Raw genomic sequence first — 27,756 nt, 5'->3', positions numbered from 1 at the left:
TCTTATACTCGAGTCAATAAGTTTTCCCAGTTTTTTGGGGTAAAATTAGGGGCCTCGGCTTATATTCGGGTCGGCTTATACTCGAGTATATACGGTAGATGTTTGTGTATCTACCAATACCTAGTTGCATGCTCTATTTGAAATTGGCGATATGTTTCTAAACTCACAAATTGCAGTGATAAAATTAGATCACAAAACATTTTTAGTAAGAACACAATGTCCCACATACCTACTGCCAGGATTTTTACAGGGAAACAGATGTTTCTGAAGTGAGATCTGTGATTCTTAAATTCTTGTTTACAAGCATTGTAATTAGATTTATTGTTTTATTTAAGTGTACAGAATAGACCTGCATCAGCAAAAGGTTCTGAAGTCTAACTTTACAGTAACTTAAAGGAATATTCTAAGGTTAAAAATTAATATATACATTTATTTAATTTAGCATTTTCCTTTTTTTTTTCTAAAAACATACCTTTATACTAACCTGTAATGCAGAATCCTCATATCTTATAGTCTAACTCTTCTGAAATTGTTTGTGATGATTTCCATCCAATCTGACAGCATCTCACAGAGAAGCATTGGGGAGCGATGACCCTGCATGCGCTTTGCCTATTGGCTACTTCTCATAGAGGAGCATTGAATCCAGTGCTTTTCTATGAGAAGCATTCACAATGTCAATCTGACAATCGCAATCTCTTGTAAACATTGCCATTGACATGAATGCTGCACTGAAACTGCTTCATTAAGATTAAGTGGTTTTGGTGCTTGCAGTTTCCCTTCCTCTCGTGTTTTTCATGTATGCCTTGATATAGAAAATACACAGAAAAAGTACCAATGCACAAAAGTCAGCACACCCCTCACATTTTTGTAAATATTTTATTTTATGTAAAAAACACATTCAAGGTTTTACTTGGACAGTTGCCTCCGTCCTTAAGATGTTAAATAAAGAATTTATTACAAAATTTTAATAAAATAAAAAAGTTTGGGAAATTCCTTAATGCCATAGCCTTTCCCAATGAGTATTCATCCCTAGTGTTCTAGGAAAGCTCCAAAGGTGTTTGTCATCAGATGACACAATTCTCACATGACACATTGTAGTCCTGTGCTTTGATACAAATTCATATTCCAGTGTTCTGCTCCACTAGATCTCAGAAATGATTGTGAGGAAGCATACTCTGGAGGCACTATATTGGTTGTGTTTAGTAAATTTACAGTTGCCATGGGACTATAGTGGATTTAATTAACAAAGTCAAAGTTTATGAATAATCACTGTAATGGATCACCTGGCACCCCGACTGGGTACCTCCGTTGAAGGATGCTCCTAGCGCTTCCTGAGGGCTCCAAGCACTCCAGCCGACACCATAACCACCGTAGACTCATTCAGAGAGCAAGACAGGAACAAGCTCTTACAAGAGCTTAGTAGTGATATAGCAAGGGAGTATGACTAGCATAGCAATTGTAGCAGATTCCCCCAATAAGAGACGGCACTCCAAATTGAGGGTGAAATAGAACTGAAGCTTTTAATCAAACACTCTGCTTTTATGCCCATTTTACAAACATAGTACCGCCCACAGGGTTTTGAAGAACAAACCAATCAATACATTACAACACAGCTAAACACTCCCATTCATACCAGCAGAAGTCCTCCCCTCTTCCTGTGATACAGTTACTGAACACAATAGGCTAACGTAATTATCATAGGCAGGAAAATACACAGTTTTGCACAATATTGATAACTTTAAAAGTATACATCACATTCACATAAAACTTACATTTTCAGCATACTCCAAATACAAACATGTGTCAAAATCATACAAATTGTTCCAGTAGGTCAAAAGTTAGTTGGAAGTCCCTTTTTGACCAACTGCAAGCATGGCTTGGGTGTGGTAAGCCAATTATCTCCAGCATACAGAAAATATCTCCATTTACAACAACAGTAAAAACACATAAAAATACATAATTCCTATCATACTGAACATACTGAACAGAACCCCCTATATCCGAACAGCGCTCAGATCCCACGAACACAGTCAAATCGCCGTGGGGTTAAACCATAGCAAGGGCTCATGAGAGACAGAGAAGGGGCAAAACAGCAAGTTCCAACTGGTCTGGCAGTGTCCCTGGGACAACGCCGTGCTGGAGAACAATAGACAGGAAACGGGGGAGGGGCGCACCTTCCCATGTATTCAAAGGGGCAGAAAAGGTGTTTAAAAATCCAATAAGCCCAAATAAGTTTCTTAAAGGGCAATACATTTCAGGGGCCATAGTCACAGGGCAAGAGGCTGGCAATCAGTCTTCTCCAATGCCCAGTGGCGAGGTCGTTTCGCAACAATCACTTTGCAATTGTTTTATTTTGGTGGATATCTAGAACATCACATACCTACTTCACATAGGACCTTTGTAAAATGTTGCACCTTGTGTATATAGGCTTCAGAATAATGTGTATCAGAAATGTATTGTGTATAGTAAATGTGTGACGTCACCATGCAAAATATATAATTATAAAATATGTTTTGTGTATTTCATTCTTTCATTTCTACAGTTTTTTTTTTTTTCTTAACAGGATCTGAAATTCTTGGAAAATCTGCCCGCATCATTTTCTCTACATTAGGAACATGTATATTCTTCGCTATAGGGTACATGCTCCTTCCACTCTTTTCTTACTTTCTCAGAGAATGGCGGACATTACTGTTGGCACTCACCATACCTGGACTCTTCTGTATTCCACTTTGGTGGTGAGTATTACATATTCTGTGAAATAAGCTTGAGCAATTTGAGGTCCACTAGATGTTGCAGGACTATAGCTTTCATGTCTGCGTTAGTCATGCAAACCATAAAGGTACACTCCAGTGTGCTGATGTGCTTTATGACTAGTGACTAGTGACTAGTGTGTCCTCTTTTATTTATTTATTTTTTCATTTTACAAAAAGTGCAGATTTCAAATGATATTAGCACTTTTATAAATTAACCTTGTTACACCCCACTGGCTTTCAAGCAGACAACATGTCCTTTTGTTTCCTGGTTTGGTTAGCTCAGTGGAGTTAAACTAAAGAGGAAGCAATTGCCCAGAGCACCTTCCTAGAAAGTATGTGATTGGACAGCCACAGAAAGTCTAGGCAGGTGAAAAAGGGGATGGCGGCTTGCAAAGGCTGCAGACAAGAGGTCGGCAGGTTTTGCAAGCAGCTTTGAAATATACCCAATGTAAAAATACATAAATCAATTCATATCTACTAACCCCTTAAGGACTGAGGCTGTTGTACAAGTTGTGACCAAAACAAAACGTAAACAAAACTTTGAATTTGCGCTATATGTCTGTTCAACCATAATTAACCTCTTTCATATAAAATGCGCCCACACTTATTATATATCATTTTGTTCAGCAGAAACAGGGCTTTCATGTTATACCAAATATTTTATGAAACATAATATAATATGAATAAAACTGAGAAATTAAGAAATGTTATTTGTTTTAGTTCTGCATGGCATTTGAACTGTGAATAGCATAATACTTTTAGCTGCTACTGCAATATAATACACATATTTATATTCAGCGATGTCTCACGAGTAAAACAGTTCCCCTAATGTACAGGTTTTATGGTGTTTTGGAGAGTTACAGGGTTAAATATAGCACGTTACATTTTTCAGTTTATACACATTGAAATTTGCCAGACTGGTTATGTTGCCTTTGAGACCAAATGGTAGCCCAGGAATGAGAATTACCCCCAGGATGCCATAAGATTTGCAAAAGTAGACAACCCAAGGTATTACAAATGGGGTATATGTCCAGTCATTTTTCGAAGTCACTTAGTCACAAACACTGGTCAAAGTTAGCGTTCATATTTGTTTGTGTGTGAAGACTGCAAAAAAACTAATTTTAACGCTAATTTTTGCTAGTGTTTGTGACTAAGTGGCTACTAAAAAAGACTGGACATACCCTATTTGCAATACCTTGGGTTGCCTACTTTTGTAAATGGTATGCATTCATGGGGGTAATTCTCATTCCTGGGTTACCATATGGTCTCAAAGGCAACATAACCAATCTGGCAAATTTCAATGTGAAAAAAACTGAAATGCAAGCCTTTTATTTGACTCTGCAACTTTTGAAAACACCATAAAACCTGTACATGGGGGCACATACTCGGGAGACTTCGCTGAACAGAAATATTAGTGTTTCAAAACCGTAAAACGTAGCACAACAATATCTTCAGTGAAAGTGCTGATTGTGTGTGAAAAATGCCAAAAATGGCATTTTCACTGACGATATCATCGTTGTGATAAATTTTACTGTTTTGAAACACTAATATTTGTGTTCAGCGAAGTCTTCCGAGTAAAACAGTACCATCCATGTACAGGTTTTATGGTGTCCTAGAAAGTTACAGGGTTAAATATTCCAAATTCTGTGGACTTTCTGCCTGGTTTGTCAGAAGGGTCGAAACGTCGATTTTTGATAATACATGAAATAACTTTGTTTCACTGATTTGAAGACCTAGTGTGCTCCCTTCATCTGCTTTTCAATTATATATATATATATATATATATATATATATATATATATACGTCCCAGCACCCAATGCTCCCGGTCTTTTAATGCTCCGGTGCTGTCTCCAACCAAATTGTATACGATACCAGTAGAGAGCACTCAGGAGTCTTTCAAGGTAAATTTCATCTGTTGCTTTATTGAGCAATTGCAAATTCACACAACGTTCCAGTCGACGTTTCAGTCTGTAAAATACTTTTTTCAAGACAATTGTGTATGTGAGATGTATACCTTATATACAAAAAAAAATATTTAGCTAATGACGATATTTACTATGTACCGGTTACACATAGGGTTAACTTCAATTTATTACGCAATTGTTTAAGTCATTAATGATATCGCTCTGATCCGTTGTTAAATTTTACCTGTTCACCTCCAAATAGGATCACTGCATTTTTTGTATATAAGGTATCCATCTCACATACACAATTGTCTTGATAAAAGTCTTTTACAGACTGAAACGTCGACTGGAACGTTGTGTGAATTTGTAATTGCTCAATAAAGCAACAGATGAAATGTTACCTTGAAAGACTCCTGAGTGCTCTCTACTGGTATCGTATAGATATATATATGTAATTTAAAATATATATTTATGTATAGATAGATATATAGAGATTATACATATATTTATTAATATATATATATATATAATTTTGTTATACATGTATTTTGATATCTGTGTGTGTGTATATATATATATATTATCAAAATACAGTTAGAACAAAATTACACGTGTGTGTGTGTGTGTGTATAGAGATTTAATTTTTTTATTTTACATTTTTCAATTTTTTTCTATTTATTTTATATTATATATATATATGTATGTATGTATGTGTAAAATTGTCATTCTAGGTGTATTTTAATATTAATATATATAATATATATTAATATTAAAATACACTTAGAGACATAGTGTATGCATGTTTATGTATGTGTGTGTGTGTGTATATATATATATATATATATATACACATGACCTAAGTATATATAATTTACTTTTCACTGTGTTTAAACTTTATTGAACTTTGTTTCAGGTATCATGGGGACTGCCTTTAATTCCAGGCAGGCACTGCCGTGAATGGCTATTCCGTCCATGTGATCGCAACCTCATCGCGATCACATGGTTTGGGAGGGCCGGATCAGTCACAGGATCAAGTCCCCCCCCTGCCGTCCTATGCACTTACCTGTACCGGATTCCCTGCCAGCGAGCAGGTAAGTTCATAGGACGGCAGGGACGTACTATGCCGCCCGCCTGCATTTAGGACCGGGTCCCCAAGGTCGCACACCGTCCCTAAGGGGATAAACAGTGATATTTAAAAAAATGTTAACAATTTTTTTAGAGCAGTGGAGTGACCCTTTGAAGAACAAAAATTATGTTTGTGTGTAAAATAATGGTTTAAAGAATACAGTAAAACAGTAGCTTTTAATAGTCAAGTGAAAATAAAACATACTATATATAAAAAAAATGATTTTTTTTTAATTGATATCACTAATGGTTTTCCATAACTCATTATTGCTTTTGCAGGATTATTCCAGAATCTCCACAATGGCTAGTCAGCCAGGGAAGATTAGAAGAGGCAGAAGAAATCATACGAAAGGCAGCGAAGATGAACCATGTTACGGCTCCATCGATTATATTTAAAACGGAGGTAAACCGCTTAAACCACAGTTTTTTTGTTTGTTTTTTCATGCCTCCTTGTATGGATAGAAAATTCAACACATAAGATTTGTTAACTAAACATTGATTTGCAGCTGAAAACTGAATTGCAAAATGTATCCAAAAAGTTCTGATGTGGAAACATTCTCAGATACAGCTATAGGCACAACTTCATTTCAGGATTTCAGTTAACTACAATTCAGCGGGCAGTGAAAATTTACTCTTTGCAAGTAAATTTTGATTTCACAATATTTCGCAAACGTATTTAGAATTCTGACAAGAAAGTTCAATCACACCAGAAATATAATGTAAATGTCAGGCACACCCTCATGCAGCTTCAAATTGTTTTTTTACTGCCTTTTTAAGATTAGTTTCGGTTTAGATTAGATGACCTAAATCAATACAGGGAATGAAACAGACCAGCAAAAATTTAAAAAAAATCTAAAAGTAAAAATGAACTTACTTTAAAGGGACACTCCAGGCACCCAGACCACTTCAGCTCATTGGAGTGGTCTGGGTGCCAACTCCCACTACCCTTAACCCTGCAAGTGTAATTATTGCAGTTTTTTTAAAACTGCAATATTTACCTTGCAGGGTTAAGTCCTCCCCTAGTGGCTGTCTATTAGACAGCCACTAGAGGACACTTCCTGCTTCATAGCACAGGTTTTCTGTGCTAGAGCGTCGCTGGACGTCCTCACGCTGTGTGAGGACCTCCAGCGTCGCTCTATTCCCCATAGGGAAGCATTGAAATTCATTTTCAATGCTTTCCTATGGGGTGCGCTAATGCGCATGCGCGGCATTGCCGCGCATGCGCATTAGGTCTCCTCGGCCGGCGGGCGAGATCAGTCTCACCCACCGGCCGACGTAACCAGAAGGAGGAGCGGCGGGGGAGGAGGAAGCAGCGACGTGGGACCTGTCGCTGCCCCTGGTAAGTGACTGAAGGGGTTTTCACCCCTTCAGTAACCGGGGATTGGTGGGTGGGAGGGAGAGGGACCCTCCAGTGCCAGAAAAACGGATCGTTTTTCTGGCACTGGAGTTTCCCTTTAATTAAATGATTTCAGTTAAGGTTATCTACCAGTACCCTAAAAGTACGATGTTAAAGGAGCACTGTTACATACATATTTTTTGCACAACCTGATAGCTAACTACCAGTTATTAAACAAGCTACTGATTGTTAAAAAAAAAAGCCAACTTTAAAACAATAATTCCTAAGGCTAGAGTGATGTAGTGGCGATTTAGATTCCGCCCCTCTGGATTAAAGTAACCCTATAGCGTTAGGAATTCAAATCTGTATGGGACCTAATACGCATGCTCGGCAAGAACCATGCATGCAGAGCAAAGCATTAAATCACTGATTTCTTATGGGGCATCTGCGTCATTTGACACATTTTACTGTCATCAGGGCTGGATTAACATAGGGGCTGATGGAGCTACAGCTGCAGGCACATGTCTATGGAATAAGCCCATTGATTTAAAAAAAAAAAATATATATATATATATATATTTTTTTTTTTTTTTTTCTCTTTACTACTTTTCACATGCTCTTGCTTAAAGGGACACTATAGTCACTACAGCTTAATGTAGTTGTTCTGGTGAGTATTATCATTATATGCAGGCAATGTAATGCAAACACTACCTTTACATTGCCCCTAGAGACACCTCCAAGTGGCCACTCCTCAGATGGCCACTGGAGGTGCTTCCTGGCTCAGTGCTGCACAGTAGGCAGCTGTGCCGTTAAGTGTCTCCACGCTCTGCATGGGGATGCTGAATTTTCCTCATAGATACATTGATTTAATGCATCTCTATGAGGAGGTGCTGATTGGCCAAAACGGTGTTTGGCCAGCCCCCTTGCAGATTTTAGCCAATCCAATGCTTTCCCCCGTGGGAAAGCATTGGATTGGCTAAAAATCAGCATTTCTTATGATGTCAGCAAGAGGGCAGGGCCAGCGCCAGCAAACCCACGCGGCTCTGGAAATAAGGGAAGTTTTATTAACTTTTAAGGTGGCTAAGGGCGAGGGGGGAAAGCCACCTAAATGGTGGGTTTAACAGTATAGGGTCAGGAGTACATGTTTGTGTTCCTGACCCTATAGTTTTCCTTTAAGTATGGAAACTTAAGAGGGATGTAGGGGAACAAAGCTGGTGTGGGCTGGCTGACAATGAAATTAGTTAAGGTAAAGTTTACTTTGCGCACTGTGCAAATGCTCTTGCTGCTTCAGTCTCTCTAATATGTTCCTTTTCTTCTACACTCACTACATACGCTTTTTCCCTGTCCCACACTGTATACCAGGAGCTTCTGCCTGCTAGTAAGAAGGTAAGGAGAGGAGTGGACCAGCGAGTGCTAGGCGACAGTACTTAGAAAGCGTAGAGCTAGTGCATCTTTAGATACATTTATGCCAAGCTCAGGGTGCTGTCTGCACAGTATGTACTTAGTAGGTCATTCTGCGTGATTGGCAGGCAGCCTGACATGCATTCACGCCACACTGACCGTCTAATTCTTTGTGCAGACACGCCCCTGATTTTTGTTGTCCCTTTGGGCGGTTCAGGTTAAGTGATTCACATCAGTGGCCCACCCTTTTACCCCGCCCACCGAAATCATGCTTTACCGGACACTGCTGTTAGTGGGTATGGATTTACTTGAAAGAGGAGTGTCCCTCCAGCACCACCTCCACCAGATACATGTATATATGAGGTATAACTGTTTTAGTGTTTTCTGTCGATAAGATTCTGCAATAAGGCCCATTATAATTGTTAGCACCAGGCCCAATTGGTTCTTAATCCTGACCTGACTGTCATACTGAAAGCCACTAGAAGTAAACTTTGCAGTTTCTTAAAAACTGTAATGCTTTACACTGTAAAGTTAAAAGGACAGGGGCATTGCACCCAGACCAATTAATTGTGATTAAGTTGTCTGGGTGACTACAGTGTGCCTTTAATAAAATAGTTTCACTTAACTTTTATCCTACGGCACCGATGATCTCAGCCAATCCAAAGCTTCCCCATGGGGAAGCATTGGGAGCCATGTGTGCATGAGTGGCAATCGCCATGCTGCACCATTCACATCTCCTCATAGAGGTACATTGCTCTCTGCATGGACAAACTGAATGTCAGTCTAACAAAGACTGCAGGACCTCAATCATGATCACTTTCTAGTATCTGTTCAAGTGACAGCCATTAAGCGTGGAGTTAGGCAGCAATTTAACACTGCCTTTTCTCAGAAGCACAGCAGAATACAATCACTTTGCCCAAAAAACACTACATTAAGTGGTTCTGGTGCATAGAGTGTCCCTTTAATTTGGCATTGTGTGCCTGTCTGTCCTAGAAAAACTATCTCAGGGAAATGAATTCAATTTTCACTGTGCCGTATGTGGATAAACATTAGCAGAGCATGTGGCACTTTTGAAGAATGCCAAATGTGCAATGCACACTGGGAGCATTATGGGGGAATGACATTGCTTTGGGTACGGATGGGCTGCGCCAACCATTGGGGTGAGGGGATAAGTACTTGTCAAATGTCAGTTACTCTTAAACTGTATACTTAAAGACATTGATGACAATATGTACAAGAAAGTACTCAAATGCATTCCAAAGTCACTCTAATTATAAATGATTTTACTTATTACTGCACCATTCATGAGACTTTAGTCGCTTGTGTAACCATACACAAAAGAAAACTAAATCTGATTTCCTGTTAAATATGCACAAGACCATAATCTAATAATAATTAAAAAACCACTGGTGGATTATTTACTAGTCTGACTTGGCAAAAAACTATCATCACTGAGTTACACCCATGATGTTCTGTACTAGCTTACTTATTTCAGTAAATCTGTGGGAAAGTTCCTTAGAAAATAGTGACACTAGTTCTCATTTACTACTATTTGCTACTATTTCTTAGGAAATGTCAAGTTCAAAGTGAATTCTGAGCATATTTCACAATTTAGGCCAAAATTGTTGAACTGGAAATATTCTCCAAGTCAACTACTTTGGCCTTAAATTTAAAATTAACTTTGAATTTAATTCGAAGTTCCAACAATTCTAACTTTAATAAATAACGCTGCTTGACTAAAGAAATTAAAACATTTTCTCAGACAATGTGAAGGAATCAGCTTGCACCAAAGTACAGAATGCAATGTATTTTTCCCAGGCTAAATTTGGCATTGGAAGATGTAAATACCCTATTTAACACAAACAAACAAAAAGGAAAAGTGCCTATGTACCTGGAATGTAGCTCCATTTTTGAACACTACAGTAATCATGTTTGATGATTACTGTAGCTAATGCTTAAGCATATTGAAACAACAAAAATGTAAATGCATGTAACCACACCTGATACAATATCACAGGTAATAACCAGGTTATTACCAGGTGTGCATATTGAGGCAAATAGGGTAATTAAAGATCTGTGACGTCTTCAGGAGCTTAGGGTTATATCAGTTGTAGAACAATGCCTAATTGGAAAGCCAATGTCATATGCCGAGTGTGCAATATGAAGCTTGCATGGAAAAACTGCAAATAACAACTGTACACGTTCAAAAATAGGGGGAGTGGTAGCCCGGGTAGAGAAACTACAATACTATAAACACTTTGAACATATATTGAGTAACACAGTGAATGTGGGACCCAGAGATCTGCAGCTGCCTGTATCAATAAGGCAAGGTAGGCACTTCATGAGATTCTCCTCAGGTACAAATGTAATATCCACAACAATTTAAGATGGTCACTCTGCTGCCAGTGCTTTATCCACCGGTATGCCCATGGACTGGAGAAAAGCTGGTGCTCCAGAGAGGTGTGACAGCAGGTGAGTCTTGCCGACCTTATCAGCTAGCATTCGATGCGGACCTCTTATAAGGAATTGCTTGCTCCTGTAGCAGCTGGTTAACTTGTCAGAGGGACCTCCGCCACATACCTTGAAAAGTCCCTTTATAATGCCAGTTGTGCACCTCAAAGGACATTGTGGAGGAGCCTCTTGAGGCTCCCATGAGTAACTTCTAGCCAGAGTCCCACACTAGATTTATCAGGATGTCTTCGGGTGCGTCTTGGGGTGCGGTGGTAGCCTTGGTAAGTTAGAAACAGGAGTCAACCATCATTTGGGTGTCAGCAAAGTGGCAATAAGCCCCTGACAGTAGTGGGGGAGTCCAGCTCCTGAGATCGTTTCTTGCACTCTCAGATTTCGTGCCCTGGCCCTGTCCACCGTATTGGCTTTTTGCGCTTGCTGTTTGGTACATTGCTTTTGTAGTGATTCCAGTGCAGCATCATTAGCCGTTTGCGCTAGTCTGCTGCCTTCCATGCTTTCCTCCACTGGAGCCCTCTTCTCAGACTGGTGCCATATCGGCATTAACCATGGAGCCGAGCCTCCTGGATCTGAGGATGTGCCTGTGGCACTGGATGTGGCCAAGATAGAGCTGGAGGGTTGGCATAGATGCTTTTGTCAAGGTGTAGGCCTCATTGTGCGCAATCTTGGAGGTTTCAAGCCGCGGGGTTGTGCTCGGCTTCCCCTGATATCTCGGGAAGCCGAGCCCAGGTGTGCTTGCTATTTTTATTTTTATTTCCCATGGTGCTTTGGTACCCAGCTATCTCCTCCAGTCCCCTGTATACGTGCCAGGTAAGGTAAAAAGCCAGACAAATCGGGATTAACGTGCAGAGCTGCCTCAAAGTGCGTTTAGCTTGTGCGTGCGCTGGCTCTGCCCCCACAATGTCATTTCTTGTTGTACAACTCCAGTAATCCACAAGTCCTGAATTTTGGAGCACCAAACTTGAATCCTCAATAAAATGTTTTGGTTTAAATGTCATTGTTTTTTTTTTTTTATAAATTACTTTGTCACTTCATGTCACTATTTGAGTATTGCATAAAGATAAAATCTTTATGATATACTTGTGTTGACTGTGTTTGGATATCATAAGACAGTAATAGCTAAGGCAAAGCTAAAGTTCACAATAAGTAGGGCTTTCACCCTCAACTTTTGCCATTTCACTCATCCAATGCTTGGAAAGGCTGTAGGGAAAAAACTTCTTATATGGAAAATCCTGCCTAGAGTTCAGTGAATATTGTATTTTCTTGCATGTTCGAGAGTACAGCAGAGATGCATCTTCTGGTAAGGGAGAGCTTCAGGTAAGTAAAACTCTATCCATCTGCACTCACAGACCACCGGAGACCGAGCAGGGATATCCATGTCAGCGGGTCTTTGTTAAATATGCAAAGGTTACAAAGCTGTTTTAATGTATGTTTGTTGTTTTAATATTAACATTATAAAAATACTGTAATTCATATAAGTGACCTTCTAAATATCAATTTCCTCTCTGTTTGCTCTTGTGTACAGATGGAAGATTCTAAAAATGGCCCAATAAAACGGCACACTTTTCTGGATCTTGTGAAGACTCGCAATGTCCGCATCATCACTATATTGACTATATGTATTTGGTAAGTTATGAATTACATTTTGTAGTGGAATATGTTATACATATGTGAAACACATTCATCATCTATAAGGATTAAAAAGAAAATGTTACAATGATAATTTTTTAATTTCATATATTTTAGCAAATCATAGTAACACCAATTTTTGATATTTACGTAAAAAATATTATCTGTGAGAAACAAACTAGTGTCAATGTGATAAGGAAAAGGTGCAGCAATACACATGGCTGAAGCACCCCTAGTGTACATTAAAGGAAAAGTGCGGCTTTTAGGCCTTCAACTTAGAATTGTGAAGAATTGGAAAACACATTTGAAAAATACTGGCAACAAATGATGTGAAGAGTAAAGTACAAGTAAAGTAAAGATTATTTAGAGGTAGTTACCATTTCCATAGTTTGTAAATTGTAATGGTCTATAACTCTATGAAGTTTATTTTTACTCTATGGGGTGTTAAACTAATAATTTTGGCGTAAAATAAACAACTACTTTAGTCTCAAATCATTGTCTGTTCTTTTGAATCTGTGTCAATAGAACAGCGATGCACCCTGAGCTCTGATGCATGTTATCAGTAGAAATGGTAATATAATGGCACTGCAGTGTTTTTAATGCAGTCCTAGTACACCATTCCTGTAAAGGCAGTCACACTTTAAAAGCTACTTTTTAATTTTAAACCAGCAGCAACTATACAATGGGTAGATAGGTGGTAGTTAGGTAGATAAATAGGTTGATAGATATTACAAATGAAAAAATGAAAAAAAGATTCAATTAATATTGTCACATAAATCAGTTTGGATCTAATTTAATGTACCGTATTTATCGGCGTATAACACGCACTTTTTTCCCCTGAAAATAGGGGAAAAATCGTGGGTGCGTGTTATACGCCGATATCCCATAATTACTTACCTGTCCTGAAGCGTGGGCCGGCTTCACAGCTTGCACCGCGGTACAGGAACTTTAATTTCATGTTCCGGTTTCCACACTTCCTTTCAGTCCCGCCGAAAACCGGAACATGAAATTAAAGTTCCTGTACCGCGGTGCAAGCTGTGAAGCCGGCCCACGCTTCAGGACAGGTAAGTAATTATGGGAGGGGAAGTACACTATGGGAGGGGAGGGGGGGAAGTACACTATGGGAGGGGAGGGGGGGAAGTACACTATGGGAGGGGAGGGGGGGAAGTACACTATGGGAGGGGGGGGGGAAGTACACTATGGGAGGGGGGGGGGAAGTACACTATGGGAGGGGGGGAAGTACACTATGGGAGGGGGGGGAAGTACACTATGGGGGGGGGAAGTACACTATGGGAGGGGGGGGAAGTACACTATGGGGGGGGGAAGTACACTATGGGAGGGGGGGGAAGTACACTATGGGAGGGGGGGGAAGTACACTATGGGAGGGGAGGGGGGGAGAATACTATGGGAGGGGAGGGGGGAGAATACTATGGGATGAGGGGGGGGAATACTATGGGAGGGGGGGAAATTTCCTGGAATTTCTTTCTAAAAATGAGGTGCGTGTTCGACGCCGGTGCGTGTTATACGCCGATAAATACGGGTATATAGTCTTGTTTCATGTAATGTTTGAACAAAATGTGTGGGATCTGTAGCGCAATGGTTACATACGTCCTGTACCTAAGTTTGCACTCTTAAAGGGGCACTCTGAGCACCTTAACAACTTCATCTAGTGGTTAAACTGATCTCGAACGGTTTAACCCCAAAGTGAGCCTCCAGTGCCGATGTCAACTCCCCTGCGGGCAGCATCTGGCTTCTGAAAAAATAGTTACAGGCAGTGCGGTGTGCCACCAGGGAGGGGTGCTGCCGATTTTCAGTCCATTAATTTTTTCAATACAATAATGGGTTTTTATGTAAAGGAGTACTATAGTGTTAGAAAAACAAACCCGTATTTCTAACTCTATAATTCTCCTGACCTTCATTATATTAAGGCTCCCCCATTGAATGCTTCTCATATGAAATTAAATGCTTTCCTATAAGCTTCCGCATCACATGACTGAGTTTTATAATTGAGCCAAAGCGCCTCTAGTCAGTATGACAGCAATTTTTGCGCCACTCTAATTTATTGTTTTTTAACTAGAGACATATTTAACCCTTCAAGCTAAACATTGCCATTTCCGCAAAACGTCTGTGTTGTACCTTGAAGAGTTAAAATTGTACACACCAAATTATCAACATGTCGAGGGTCTTCCCTGGCCCAGTGATAGACCCCATCTTGTGCACAGTATACATTGATAGACTTCTGTATTATCAATGTCTATTTCATCCAATAGGAACTACATTAATTGGCTGAGAGCACTGCGTTAACTTGTCCCCTGAGATCTCAGCCGGAATATATATATCTAGCTATCTTACTTTCACAGCCCTTCCCACAAATTCAGGCATCACCTTGTTCATGATTTCATAATGTCATAATTTTCTTCTCACGTTATTGATTTATATTCCAAACAATTCAGTGCTTGCTTCCAATTTCTTACAGGTTGACCATTTCCATTGGTTATTTTGGTGTCTCCCTTAATACCCCAAATTTACATGGTGATCCGTTTTTAAATTGCTTCCTTCTGGCCGCTATTGAAGTCCCATCATGCGTACTTGCGTGGTTGCTTCTGCGCAATGTGGCCAGGCGGTATTCAATGTGTTCCACGATGCTTCTTGGTGGAATTGTTCTTCTTTTCATCCAGCTGGTGCCTACGGGTAGGTGTTTTTTTATTTTATACCCACACGTCCCAAAAGCCTAAACATTATCACTGGCAATTATTGATGGTATTTGTAATGTAGTGGACTACGTTCAGATTTCAGCATAATATTGCAATTGATTGTAGTGTATGTTAGATTACGATAATATTTTGTAATGTAATAGCATTATTTATACTTTTACATAACCATGTGAATAAATTAAAATTAGAGTAACTCATCTACAATATTTTGAAACATGTTTTCGTTTTTCATTATATTTCATACTTTTGATTCTGACATTAGCCTGACTGGGAACTTTGCTAATTTGGAGGTACAGTGATTTTCTCTGTCCTGAAAGCCCGTGACCAAACAGAAAAGGATGGCTCCTTTTAGCACTTTTAGATTAGCAAAGATGAGGATGGAACAATGCGTTAAATGTGTGGTGCCTAAGTCAACTTTTAAACAAACAAGAGACAGAAAGGAGGATGCAACACCTGGTGTTGAAAAATGGAATACTAAGAGGGTAGAGTCATAATAAAACTTAACTTTTAATCAATAAACTAATTTATTAAGTACCAATTAGGACAAATGAGACAGACTACAACACTGAAATAATAGTACTATGGACAAAAATAAAAAAAATACAAAACATAAATTGGGTAAAACAAGCCAACTTGTGGCATAAAGTGGTGTGACCTGGACGAGTGGCAGTGAGCTACCAAATCCAGAGCCTCCATATCAAATCCCAACTATTCCGGGAAGAGTCATTAATATATACTAGAAAACGTGCCATAAATGTAATCAATAGTGTTGTTTTTTTTTTTTAAAAAAAGAAGGCTTAATGCAGAAGGACATAAAGTTATAGTTTCATTCAGTCTGTTAAACTGTAAACCAAAGCCACCGTTGCTTATTACTTACTTTACGTATACATAGGTAATTAGAAAGACCACCAAGATCTGACTCCTGTCCCATTTTAATCTACATAAATGTAGGTCAAACCACTTAGAAAGTGGTTGGTTGTCACAATGTACACATGGCTGTCTCACTTTGAAACTGATGATAATCACAAATGCCCTCCTCCTAAAAAAAAGTATTATTCAGCCTCTAACAGCTGGGAATTGTCTTCTGAGCCTCAGGGGTGAAAGGTGGTTATTTCCTACATATGCCTATAAGAGTTACATGTAAGTGAATGTGTACCAAAGATTTCATTATAAGGTATTTCGATGTCGAAATGTTAACCGATGTCATTGCAAAGTGCACAGCTGCATCCATGAGAAAGCTGAATTCTTATCTCTGCTCGTGGTGTTGTTGCACTTTGAGCTGGAGAAGTGTGCCTCCACTATATAGATCTATCTTTTCTGTTTCATCTTTGTGTTCACAGGATGGATCTGATATGACATCACATGTCAGGTTCTCTATATAAATCTGTAGAGAGAGTAAAAGAAAGCTGAGAACAGAGATCTGTTAGGCAAGATATCTGACTTCTAGTAGGACATTTCAGTACCCCATTTGGAATATCAGGGATTGGACATTTCGACTACTTGTTGTTTCTTCAACAAGTCTTGTCTTCTTTATCTCCTCCATATCTAAGGTAGTAAATAGAGATCGCGAGTTAAACTAAATGCATGGAACCCTTAAATCTTTGTTACAGTGTCATTGAGGACAGCTGTATCAGAAAGACTTATTAGACAGCAGTGATATCGCACAAATTTAGTAATCGTTTTAAAGGTCCTATGCTTTTCGTTAACTGTAACACAGCAAATAAACAGCGACAAAAAAAATTATCAAATTCATATAATTCCAACTAATGTGTCTAGCCCCAAAGCACAACAGCAAGTTAAATGTATTTCTGACAAATGTTACTGTATGTTACTGTCTGGAATTCAAAGTGAATTTTAAATTTAAGGCCAGAGTAGGAAAACTGAAACCGTAGCCAACTCATTTTTCTTTTTGTACCTCAAATTTAAAACTTACTTTGAATTTTAACTTTAGTAAATAACCCTGTGTATGTTCTCCCTGCACATAGATTGTACATTCCTCTACATATAAAAGTTCTCCACACTACAACGTAATTAGACCCATGTCCTAATGGAGTGGTAGGCAACCTTTAGCACTCCAGATGTTATGGACCAAAACGCCCATCATTTTATTACAGCCATAATGCTGGCAAGGCAACAGGGGAAATGTAGTCCACAACATCTGGAATGCCAAAGGTTGCCTATCCCTGTCCTAATGACTCTCAGGTTATGATAGTGAAAATATTGAAACCAAGTTTTGACCATTGCTCACATACTAAACTTGGACCATTGCTCAAAGTCCATAAAAATAATAATTTAAAAAAATATATCATTTTGATCAAAAAGTAAGCAACATTTGCACAGCCTAACAAACCGGACGCATTCGTACTTGGTGTCATAGTGAAGAAACCACGTGCACATGTAAGGATCACCTCTTTGAGACTTATGTAGATCAAGATGTAAAGAACCTATGGAAGAATATACATGTTACTTCGAATGTGAACAATATTGCCTCTTCTAAACATGATGCCTTTTCAGATTCATATACTACAATAGAAAATAGCAAGAAATTGACTGTAACCGATTTCTCTCTCTCTTTTTTTTAATTCACAGATCTCCATATCGTGTCAACAATTTTAGTGATGATTGGAAAGTTTGGAATTACAGCAGCATTTAATATGGTTTATGTTTACACAGCGGAGCTTTATCCTACAGTGATCAGAAATATGGGTGTCGGAGTGGGCTCCATGTCTTCCCGAGTTGGAAGTGTCATCTCACCTTCTTTTGTCTACCTAGGTAAATTAATAATTCACTTCTTAAATATGAGAGTTAAATACACCTAGCAAACATATTACCAAGCAAAATCATAGGTCGGTAACATACAGCTATTGCGGAACTATGAAACTCATTTTGGCAGATTTTTTTAGTGCCACTAAATAGTTGTGGCAAATGGAAACCCAGATTACAACATTTCTGCCAAAATATCAGTTAGGAAAATGATCAAATTCACTAACTTTTCTAACTTGGCTACTAAAAATTGTGCTTTAGTGAATGACCCTTCACATTGTACTTCTAGAGTTGCTGGACAGCTATATGTTGGCTAATAGAGATGTAAACATTGAAAGTTAATGAACTTTTTAGCGGACATTAAGAGGTCACAGGCAGCAAGAGTTAAAATTTAGAATGTGGGTTAAAGGAAAAAACAAAGAATCCTAAAGTACATAGGAGTTGTCAGCACAACTCAGGGGTTTCCGCCCTCAAAATATAAAACTCAAAAAGAACACAATATGACGAACAATAACTTTTAAAACTTCATTTTTATTACTTACTCGTGTGTGTGCAAACTCAATATTAATTAGAAATTGTGATCGGTTCACCTGTTGAAATAATGCAGGAAAAATTCCTGCATTAGAGTTAGTCAAAATTTCATAGTAATAACCAAGTGACCTAAAAGTCCTGATGATCTCTTTGGAAGGTTCTATTTTTGTATTCTTTTAAATACCTTCTATGTCTCTCAATATTTGATTTAAGTTTAGATTCCATAGAGCCAAATTAAGAATCCTCCTTGAAAGTTTCAACCCCCTCTTTTCCAATAGCTCATTTGTTTCTGTCAACTTTTCTTTTCAATTGGTAACCAGAAAGGCCACGCTTAAAAGGACAGTCTAGGAACATTCCATTCCTTTTTTCCAAATGCACCTCTTTCTTAATACGGCAGGCTGGTGGGATATCGGGGCGTAATCTCCTAGGTGCCAGTCTCTGATCCAAATAGGACTCTAAGCTTTTAATCTCCCATCACATGCTGATTTGTTTTCTATACAGCTTTTGTATTTTGAAAAAAGCTTGATTTATAATAGCTGGATTTTGAGAAAAAAAAGCTTGATTTATATTAGCTAGACTAAATAGGTAAGGGTATGCAGTTTTTCCTCTCTTTGCAATTAGGGATGATTAGGAAAATGTCATATACAAGTTCACTCGTTATTTACATTCCTTTAGTCTAGTTAACATTGTAGGGGGATTGCTTTACTTTATATATATATACTTTTTATTTCGACTGAGTTTGACTGTCCATTTCCCCAGTCTGAATTTTTTTTTTTTATTATTCTTTATTTTATTGTGCAGGAATTAACATACATGCATGCAGTGCCACAACAGCATTAGCAAGCTTAGAAAAACAGTGTTGAACATGTGTGACATGTGAGATAGTGGCACATTTTATAGGTCAAGAGTAATACAGATTTGTACTTAAACATGCCCACCACTCTCGATTTAAGTACTCATAGATATGCTGCTTTAGTGTAGTAGGCAAAATAAAGCATCACTTTCACAACGCTGGTTACAGGTGCTACATGTTATGCACCATTCAGGCGGTCATCACTTAGTAGAAGATATAGCTTATTCTAATAGCATGGCTAGTCTGGATAATGCTACAGCTAGCTGGTCTAAGGATGTATACCTACATATGACTAGCTGGCATGGGTATGTCTATGGTTACACGTCTATTCTATGCACATCAATGACAATACTAGTGGATCTTAAGTCTGTAGCTAAGAACGTTTTTGTTTGCAGTGATAGCTATTGTGGCTTAGAATAAGAGTACAGTGAATGATAAGGTACATGCTGAAGTGAGGTATGTTTCTTCTATAAGAATATCACCCTGTTTGATCGAGGCTTCTGGCGTTGCCACGGCAGGTAGGGGCCGGCACCATGGTAGTCGCGAGGCCGCACGGGAGGGAGCAGTCTGTTGGTTAGCCGATGCCTGATCTGCTGTATTGTCAGGGTATTTATATCGGCAGACATTTTGTGCTATGATAGAAATTAAAAGTGTATATTCTGAGTCACTCTAAACAGAGCAGACTCCATTTTGTTATTTTCAAGTTAACAAAAGAGACAAGATTTCTATCCTTTCTGTAAAACTAACCACTTTGCCAGAGCTAAAGGAATGCTTAGTATATACAAACCTTTTGATAAGAAATGAGAACGGGGGATGGACAGACTGTCTAAATTCTAAACCCAGACATTTGTGACAGAGAAGATTAAATAATTTAATTTTACTTTCAATATTGTATAACGTCCCATTGTAATTTAGAAGTTGAAATTAAGTTTAAACTGTCAGTTTTAGAAATTACAGCAGGAATTGGAGACACATAGTCTGAAGAAAGCCCAAAGAAACTGTTTGAACTGACAGAAAACTTAAGTTATAGACCACTATAAAGATAAGGTAAATTACGTCAAAATAGCCACCAGGAAAAGTTAACTCTTTCCTGGATAGGAATGTTTAGTGGGACGAGACTGCCCTCTATAGACCAAATACTTAAATTGCTATCTGGAAGGTAACCACACCTCTAGTTTTCTATTGGTCTATCACCTAGTGACGAACAGTGAATTCTCCCTTTAAAAAAAAGTTAAGACAAAGGGAAGAGAGGTATGCAGAGAAGGCAGAGAAAGCAAAGCAAAGCAAGGAAGCAAGAGAGTGAGCAGTCGGGGGCAAAGAGTTGGAAGCAGGCTAAGTCAGGAGACAGAGAAAGAGACCCATGACATTCAAATTCCTGAGAATACCTACTAATCTGATGAAAATATCTACTCAACTGGTAATTATACTGGCTTCAATTAATTAATCGAAATTAATTAAACTTTTCTAATAGCATGATATATGACTTGATAAATCACGATCAGATTTTGATATTTAGAAATCTTAGTTAACCAAGAAGTATATGATTAAACATTCTATTCTGCAGATAGAAAAGATTAATTATTTATTTAATGTGACATATCACATGTTAGCATATTGTGATATTTATCCAGGTGTATTGATTTGCTCTAAAATAAGATAAAATATCTGTTTAGGCAAGTTAAAATTCTGCTTATAGAACATAGTAGATTACTCTTATTGGATGGTTCCAGGAAATGACAAATGAGCTGGTTTAAATGTTATTTTATTTAAAATCACATGAGAATAGGTCTTAATTACTTAGGAGGTCTAGCCAGCATTGAAAGGGTTATTTTAACTGTCGGCTAAAGTTTTATGGCTTTATGCTGCAAACTGTGTGAAACTTTTTCTTTGTCTCTGTGAAAGACAGTCATAAATCTTGTCTTGACAATTAAGGCTGTTAGCCATTGGAAGATGTTTTTACATTACCATATTGTATTGTATACTATGTTATACTGAATTTTCATTGATTATTATCACGCATGTTACATATTATTATTATTTAAATTGTCACAATAAATTGTATCTAATTTTATAACAAATTATGATTTTATTTATATGGAATACATTTCACTTACACGATAACGATCTTTGGGATCTGAGAATTGAAATAGTGGGCAATTCTCAACTGTTTACTATTATTATCCCATAAATATCCCCACAGTATTGGTGTTGCAGGGGGTTGGCGTCTGAAGGATAGTGCAGGATGGTGTCTGTGAAGACTTGCTGCTTTTCTCCACGCTGGGTTTGTCTTGTTCTCCGTGATTTTAGCCGGGTGTAAGGTGGGTATGGGGTTGGCTTCGGTACAGCAGTACCTTGTTTGTCGACAAGAGCGGTTATGTCTGGTGTGAATGTCCTCCGTGTTGTGCTCCGTCCCCTCGGCGTAGCAATTGTCGGCAGCGTGGATGGAGCACCCCCACAGTGCACCGCCGGTTTGGATAGCTGCCAGGATAGGTGAGGTCGGGAGGTCGCGGGTCCACTGAGCTTAAGCCCGGGAGCCGCGCTGGTTACCGTTGCCGTGTGAGGAGAGAAGGTCGTCCCTCTACCTCTTATGCACACGGCGGCCGCCATCTTAGTTGCTGCGCTTCCCCAGTCTGATTTAATTATTTATATTTCTCTACTTTTTGGTACACCAACTATCTGGCTGGCAAATAAGTAGGGATTTGCAGTTTTTCCTCTCTCTGCAATTATGTAAGATTAGGGAACAGCCATAAGAGCACTGCAGAACTCAGTATAGTTGGTGTACACTGAAGTGTATCCACATTCCTTTAGACTGGTTTATATTTTAGGGGGATTGCTTTCCTTTTTTCTTTTTCTTTCCCTTTTCCTTCTTTCTTTTTTTCTTTGCACTTTTTATTATGACTGAGATTGACTGAGGTGTCTATTTGGTATATTAGATCGATATAGTGCCCACTACTGACCATATAAGTGCAACATAGTAATAACAAACTCCCGAACAAATATCAAACGTAGAAACAAACGGCTGAACGAGGGGCACATGACTAACTCATATGTGAAAGGTTACTTTCATTATTTTATTGTGTTTTGTACTCCCGACAGAGACCGACCACTCAGCCTGAATCTATGGAACTCTTTTGGGCAGGCGCCTCGGGTGCGGTCGGTCTAAACTCTGACCCTGTGGCGTTTCAGCTCAGTTAATGCTTTCTGGATATGTTGGGCGCTCAGTTCCAGGTTACCTGGGGATATAGGACTTGAGGGGGTACCTACTTGTTAAGTGTGTATTTTGGGGTGTTTTTGTTATGCATGTCCTGGAACTGAGAGTTAATGTACATATGTGTGTACTTTTACTGTAGTCCCCTCTCAGGTCCAGTGGGGAATGCCCTTGGAATATGTAATCAGAAACCCCTTGCATGGGGACTTGTATATAAGGCCAGTTGTGGTTTCCATTAAAACAGTTCCACTTCACACTCAACATAGAGCCTCATCTCATGATTGTATGGAGCAGCTATACCTGCTTCATTACCGCTTGGATTACTGCTTGGGAATACTACAGCATTACTCACACTAGGGGGAAAGGACATCTCTGGCGGCGGAAGCTCCTCTTCTCTCGGGGTGGCCGCCACATTTGGTGGCAGCGGTAAGATGGTCCTTTTTCCCCAGATGAAATGCTAAATTAAGAATCACTATGAAAAGCTGAAAAGACTGACATTAAAGGATTTATTGGAAAGCCGTGGTCCATTCGGTTGAGATTGGTGTTGTATGGGCCAAATCCTCCGACGGATCTTATCAACCAAGTGTTCAGGGCTGCTGAAGCCAAATCCCAGGAGAATTGGGAATACCGAATAGAGAGCCCAGCTGTGGCAAATACTACCCTCCCTGCAGAACGGAAAAAGGTGCCTCTCACAGCATTCAAGCAGTTTCAAGAAGCAGAGGGAGAAATAGATAATTATCTCGCAGATTTCGAGAGACAGTGTGCGCTGCACAAAGTACCCACGGACGAATGGGTCACCATTCTATCTGGCAAGTTGTCAGGCAGAGCAGCTGAAGCTTTCTGGGCCATACCTGACGAGGAGATAAATCATTACCACGCAGTTAAAGAAGCCTTGCTCGCCCGGTATGCAGTTACCCCCGAGGCATGGTTTTAATGAATTTATCAACTGAACATTGCAGGCATAGGAGTAATGTAAATGTTTTTACATTTTTGTAAATGTAAAAAATGTAATTTAAATGAAAAAATGTGCATGTTTTTTGTATTTGTTTTCAGGTTTGGCTTTGAGTGCTTAAATGTAAGACTAAGGAAAGGGTTTGTTAAATTACAATTTTAATTTAATTCAGGTAGATGATGACAAGTGAAATGGAAACTTGAATATGGTTGTCAGTATGAGCCCTGAAAACAGAATTGTTAGTGCTATAGTTAAAGAATCACTATAGTTTTCCTGACACTATACAACCCTTAGGTCCCCCCTCCCTTGGTGCTGAAGGGGTTAAAACCCCCTTCAGTTACTTACTTTAATCCAGCGCCGGGCTCCCTCGGCGCTGGTGACCTCTCCTCCCCCGCCGACGACAGCTCCCGAATGGAGCACACATTCAAACAGTCCATAGAAAAGCATTTCTCAATGCTTTCCTATGGACGTTCTTTCACAATGCTTTCCTATGGAAGTTTCCTATGGACGTTCACGCTGAACGCCATTTTCAGGAAGACAGCCGCTAGAGGCTGGATTAACCCTGCAATGTAAACATAGCAGTTTCTCTGAAACTGCTATGTTTACATCTGAAGGGTTAAAACCTGGGGGACCTGGCACCCAGACTACTTCATTGAGCTGAAGTGGTCTGGGAGACTATAGTGTCCCTTTAATATGTTCATCAATTAACATTTTAAATTTAAAAAAAAAACAATAAATGTGACTGCAATAATTTTTTTTCAATTTGACCATTTTTATTAAGTTTTGTGGGATACAGAAAAAAAGAATGAAGGGTTAACAGGGGAGGGAAACGATTGTCTGAGTCCAAATACACTTCTAAGTATGATCCAGCAATTGTTTGCAGAACATCACATGGTGTACAACATGCTTTTACAGAGATTCTGAGAATTACAGTTGTTGACTCCAATCCTTATACATATTGGTACTCATATATAGTATTACCAATAATACATACATCTGTCCAGCCTGTCCTCCACAATTTACAATAGTGATGTGATATCTTATTTAGCTGTGGTATCTCTAGTTGGAGGCTTATACTTAGCTGGAGACTTGTGGCATGATATTCCAGTCTACTGGATCTTGTCTGTCATATCCTTGGAGTGCGTGTGCGTATATAGTGTGTGTGAAGTTACCGTTTGTGGGGGTATGTAGGGGTAAACTTGGAGTAGGTTGGGGATATAGCCTCATTTGAGTCTAAACCAAATTTATAAACAAAGTCAGCAGGCGAGTCCTCTCTCTCACATGGGTTGAGCATCACAGGGCAGCGTTGACAGCAATGTTTCTTTAGTTTATTCACCAAAAACGAACACTTACGTCATCAGGAATGCCAATGAGAGCACCACCTCAGAAGAGGGCCCACCCTAGATATATATACCTTTTTTGTAATTTTGGTGTGTTTTTTTACTGCAATTTTTTTATGTTTTTCACTTTCTTTTTTTCCAGGTGCATATGACAGGATATTGCCTTACATCCTCATGGGGAGTCTGACTGTAGTCATGGGAATTCTAGTTTTGTTGTTCCCAGAAACTTTAGGCAGACCTCTGCCAGAGACTATTGACCAAACACAAAACATTAAGGGGTAATGTATTAAACTTTTCACAATCCATCCATGCCCCTTTATTTTTTTGGCTTGTTTTGTACTAGCACATATATGAAGATACCCCATTATATACACATAGAATAATTTACACACTTTGTTTCAAAATTAGCTGCCTGTAGTCTCCTCTTTCACCCTAATCATCAGAGGCTTTAGGAGCCTATTATATGTGTCTATGTCCAAAACCCATGAGACTAAGGGTGCCTTGTGGTCCCTCTCGTCCCCCACCATTTCTCTACCGCAATGCAGTGCAATGCAGGTTCTGCTTTTTGTTTAGTTTTTTTTAAATGGAAAGTTCAGTGTACATGGTATATCTACATTGGCCATTATCTGTGAATTACAATAACTGCCGTAATCTCCCAAATTTCAAAGTTTTGTTATGAGTCCACCTCAGGACGGTGAAAAATATTCATGGAGTAGGAGAGATTCACTGAATTAACATTGATGTACTGGTGTAGTTCACTGGGGCTCATCTAAAGTGAAAAAAAACTGTGGACCATAGACGTTGATTATAAGCCTGTGGAGTCTGGAACAGAAAATGACCACAAGCATAAGGATATGGTTATTGGCAATTCTGTTCATATTTTTCTGCACAGAGTTGCATACATTGTGCAAGAGCAATCAGCAGATGCTCTCAGCCAATAAGTGGCCTGCAAGATGGCTATACTGACCATCGGCTCGCAATAGGGACACAGTTTAGAGGGCAACCCATTGCAAAACGCTCTGCCTCATTACCGGAAAGTGGGGCCAGGGCACTCTTGGCATTCTGTTGTTAAACTACCCACTTGTCAAACTGTTCGGTCCACTTATAGGAAATTGTTCATAAAGTGAAATAGGACAGAATTCCCCAGGAAGATGTACAAATATCTTTATTTAAAGCAGATCTGACACTTTTTTTTTTTGGCTGCAATATGTCTATCACAGTTAAAATTCTGCATTTATTACATGTATGCAAACCAAAGCCCCAAAGCCTTTGCTTAGGCAATCAATTTTTAAAGGTGAATGTGATGGCTTTACTAATATTATAATGATACATTTTACATTTTTGTCTTCAAATAAAAAATGTTAATTTTTATTTTTTATTTTAGGATTTGCTGTAAAAGAAATGTCCCTCTAGAAAATCATGTACATAAAGAAGAATTCAAGAATGGTTCTGTTTTAATGTCTTCACAATTATGATATAAGTAATTCTACTATTTAGTTTGTGTTTCTGTGCATCTTTGGTCCTCAAGTTGAGAGATATTCAATAACATGTGAATTGAATTGGACTGGCGTAGCGATGATTGCAAAATAATAGAATGCTATTAAGAAGAGAACAACAAGTCTAACAATGCCATAACGAAGTAAAAAAAGAAAAACAACATCTGTACTAATTTTTTTATGTGCCTTTATTGTGACACTTGCACAATACAGTCATAATACAGTAACTTAATTATATAAGGTTGTGTGAATGGTTTTCTATTGTCGTTTATGAAACTTTGTTATTATCTGTAGGTTTTTTTTTTATTCACAAGCAGTTTTAAGACACAGTCGTGCAAAATTCTATTAAAATCCTTTTGACCAAATATGTCAATTTTTTTTTATAGATAATTGCTGCTCTATTTTTATACAGCAGTTGTCATTAACTGCAATGTAAATATTAAATATTTTATGGAAATTTATCCTGTGTATGGTATTTAATCACAATCTCATGTGGAATGGGACTTGAAAAACCCAGTTGTTTTGACAAGTACACATTTGGGGCTTTGGGACAACCCATGCCACGAAATGAATTTCTTACATAAGCACATAAACAGCCATCCTCTGTTCATCTTCCAATTCCCTCATAACAGAGAATCCATACTAAGAAGACCGTGGTCACCATTGAGGTGCATAACTAATTCATGTTAGCAAATTTAATGTCATTTAACTTCCTGTTTTCTAAAAGGGACACTAGCCACTGTAACCATTTTATCTCTATGGCATGTAATATAACTGTTATGGCAGCATCGCAGGCTGCCCACGAAGGTAAGTAGCCCTTGGGGTCGGGACCAGGATCACCCCCACTGGTCCATAGGGGGGATTGCGGGGCTTAGGTTCTATTAGGCAGCACGTGTCTGTCTGTCTCTCCCCACCACAATGCCTACTAGGCCTTGACCACGAGTGGTAGGAACCCTCTCAAACGATTGATGAAAACATCCCCAAGCTGGTCCTTCTAAGCAGGATAACAATCTGCTTAAGAAAGAGAGCCTGATCAACTGACGACTGGACAAAAACACCAACTGCCTTTTGGTAGCCCCAAAGAATGTATTGGGGAGAGGGGAAAATACCATAAATGGACAGTGGTGGGGGAGAGAAACGACAAGGGGGTAGGGGGGACATAGAGGCACACAGAGTAATGGGGGGAACAAGAGGCACACAGAGGGCTGAGGGGGCAAAAATACACACAGAGGGCTGATGGGGGGAAATAGAGGGGTGAGGGGAGAAAAGAGGCACCCTCAGGGC

At 39.0% G+C, this 27,756-nt stretch overlaps 1 protein-coding gene across 1 annotated transcript in view; it reads left to right on the top strand.

The window, feature by feature from the left end:
* Positions 1-27,184, top strand: part of LOC134602489 (organic cation/carnitine transporter 2-like) — a 62,664-nt gene extending 35,480 nt beyond the window's left edge. The window contains exons 4-10 of the mRNA XM_063447415.1: positions 2,564-2,735; positions 6,063-6,186; positions 12,512-12,612; positions 15,092-15,306; positions 17,919-18,101; positions 25,119-25,254; positions 26,361-27,184. Of these exons, the coding sequence (XP_063303485.1) occupies positions 2,564-2,735; positions 6,063-6,186; positions 12,512-12,612; positions 15,092-15,306; positions 17,919-18,101; positions 25,119-25,254; positions 26,361-26,451 (1,022 nt within the window). The 3' untranslated portion in view covers positions 26,452-27,184. The remainder of the gene's footprint in view (positions 1-2,563; positions 2,736-6,062; positions 6,187-12,511; positions 12,613-15,091; positions 15,307-17,918; positions 18,102-25,118; positions 25,255-26,360) is intronic.
* Positions 27,185-27,756: the final 572 nt, after the last annotated feature.

Source organism: Pelobates fuscus, chromosome 3 (genome assembly GCF_036172605.1).
Source record: "Pelobates fuscus isolate aPelFus1 chromosome 3, aPelFus1.pri, whole genome shotgun sequence".
Taxonomy (NCBI): Eukaryota; Metazoa; Chordata; class Amphibia; order Anura; family Pelobatidae; genus Pelobates; species Pelobates fuscus.
Note: the sequence above shows the minus strand (reverse complement) of the source record. Positions and strands in the feature narration are given on the sequence as shown.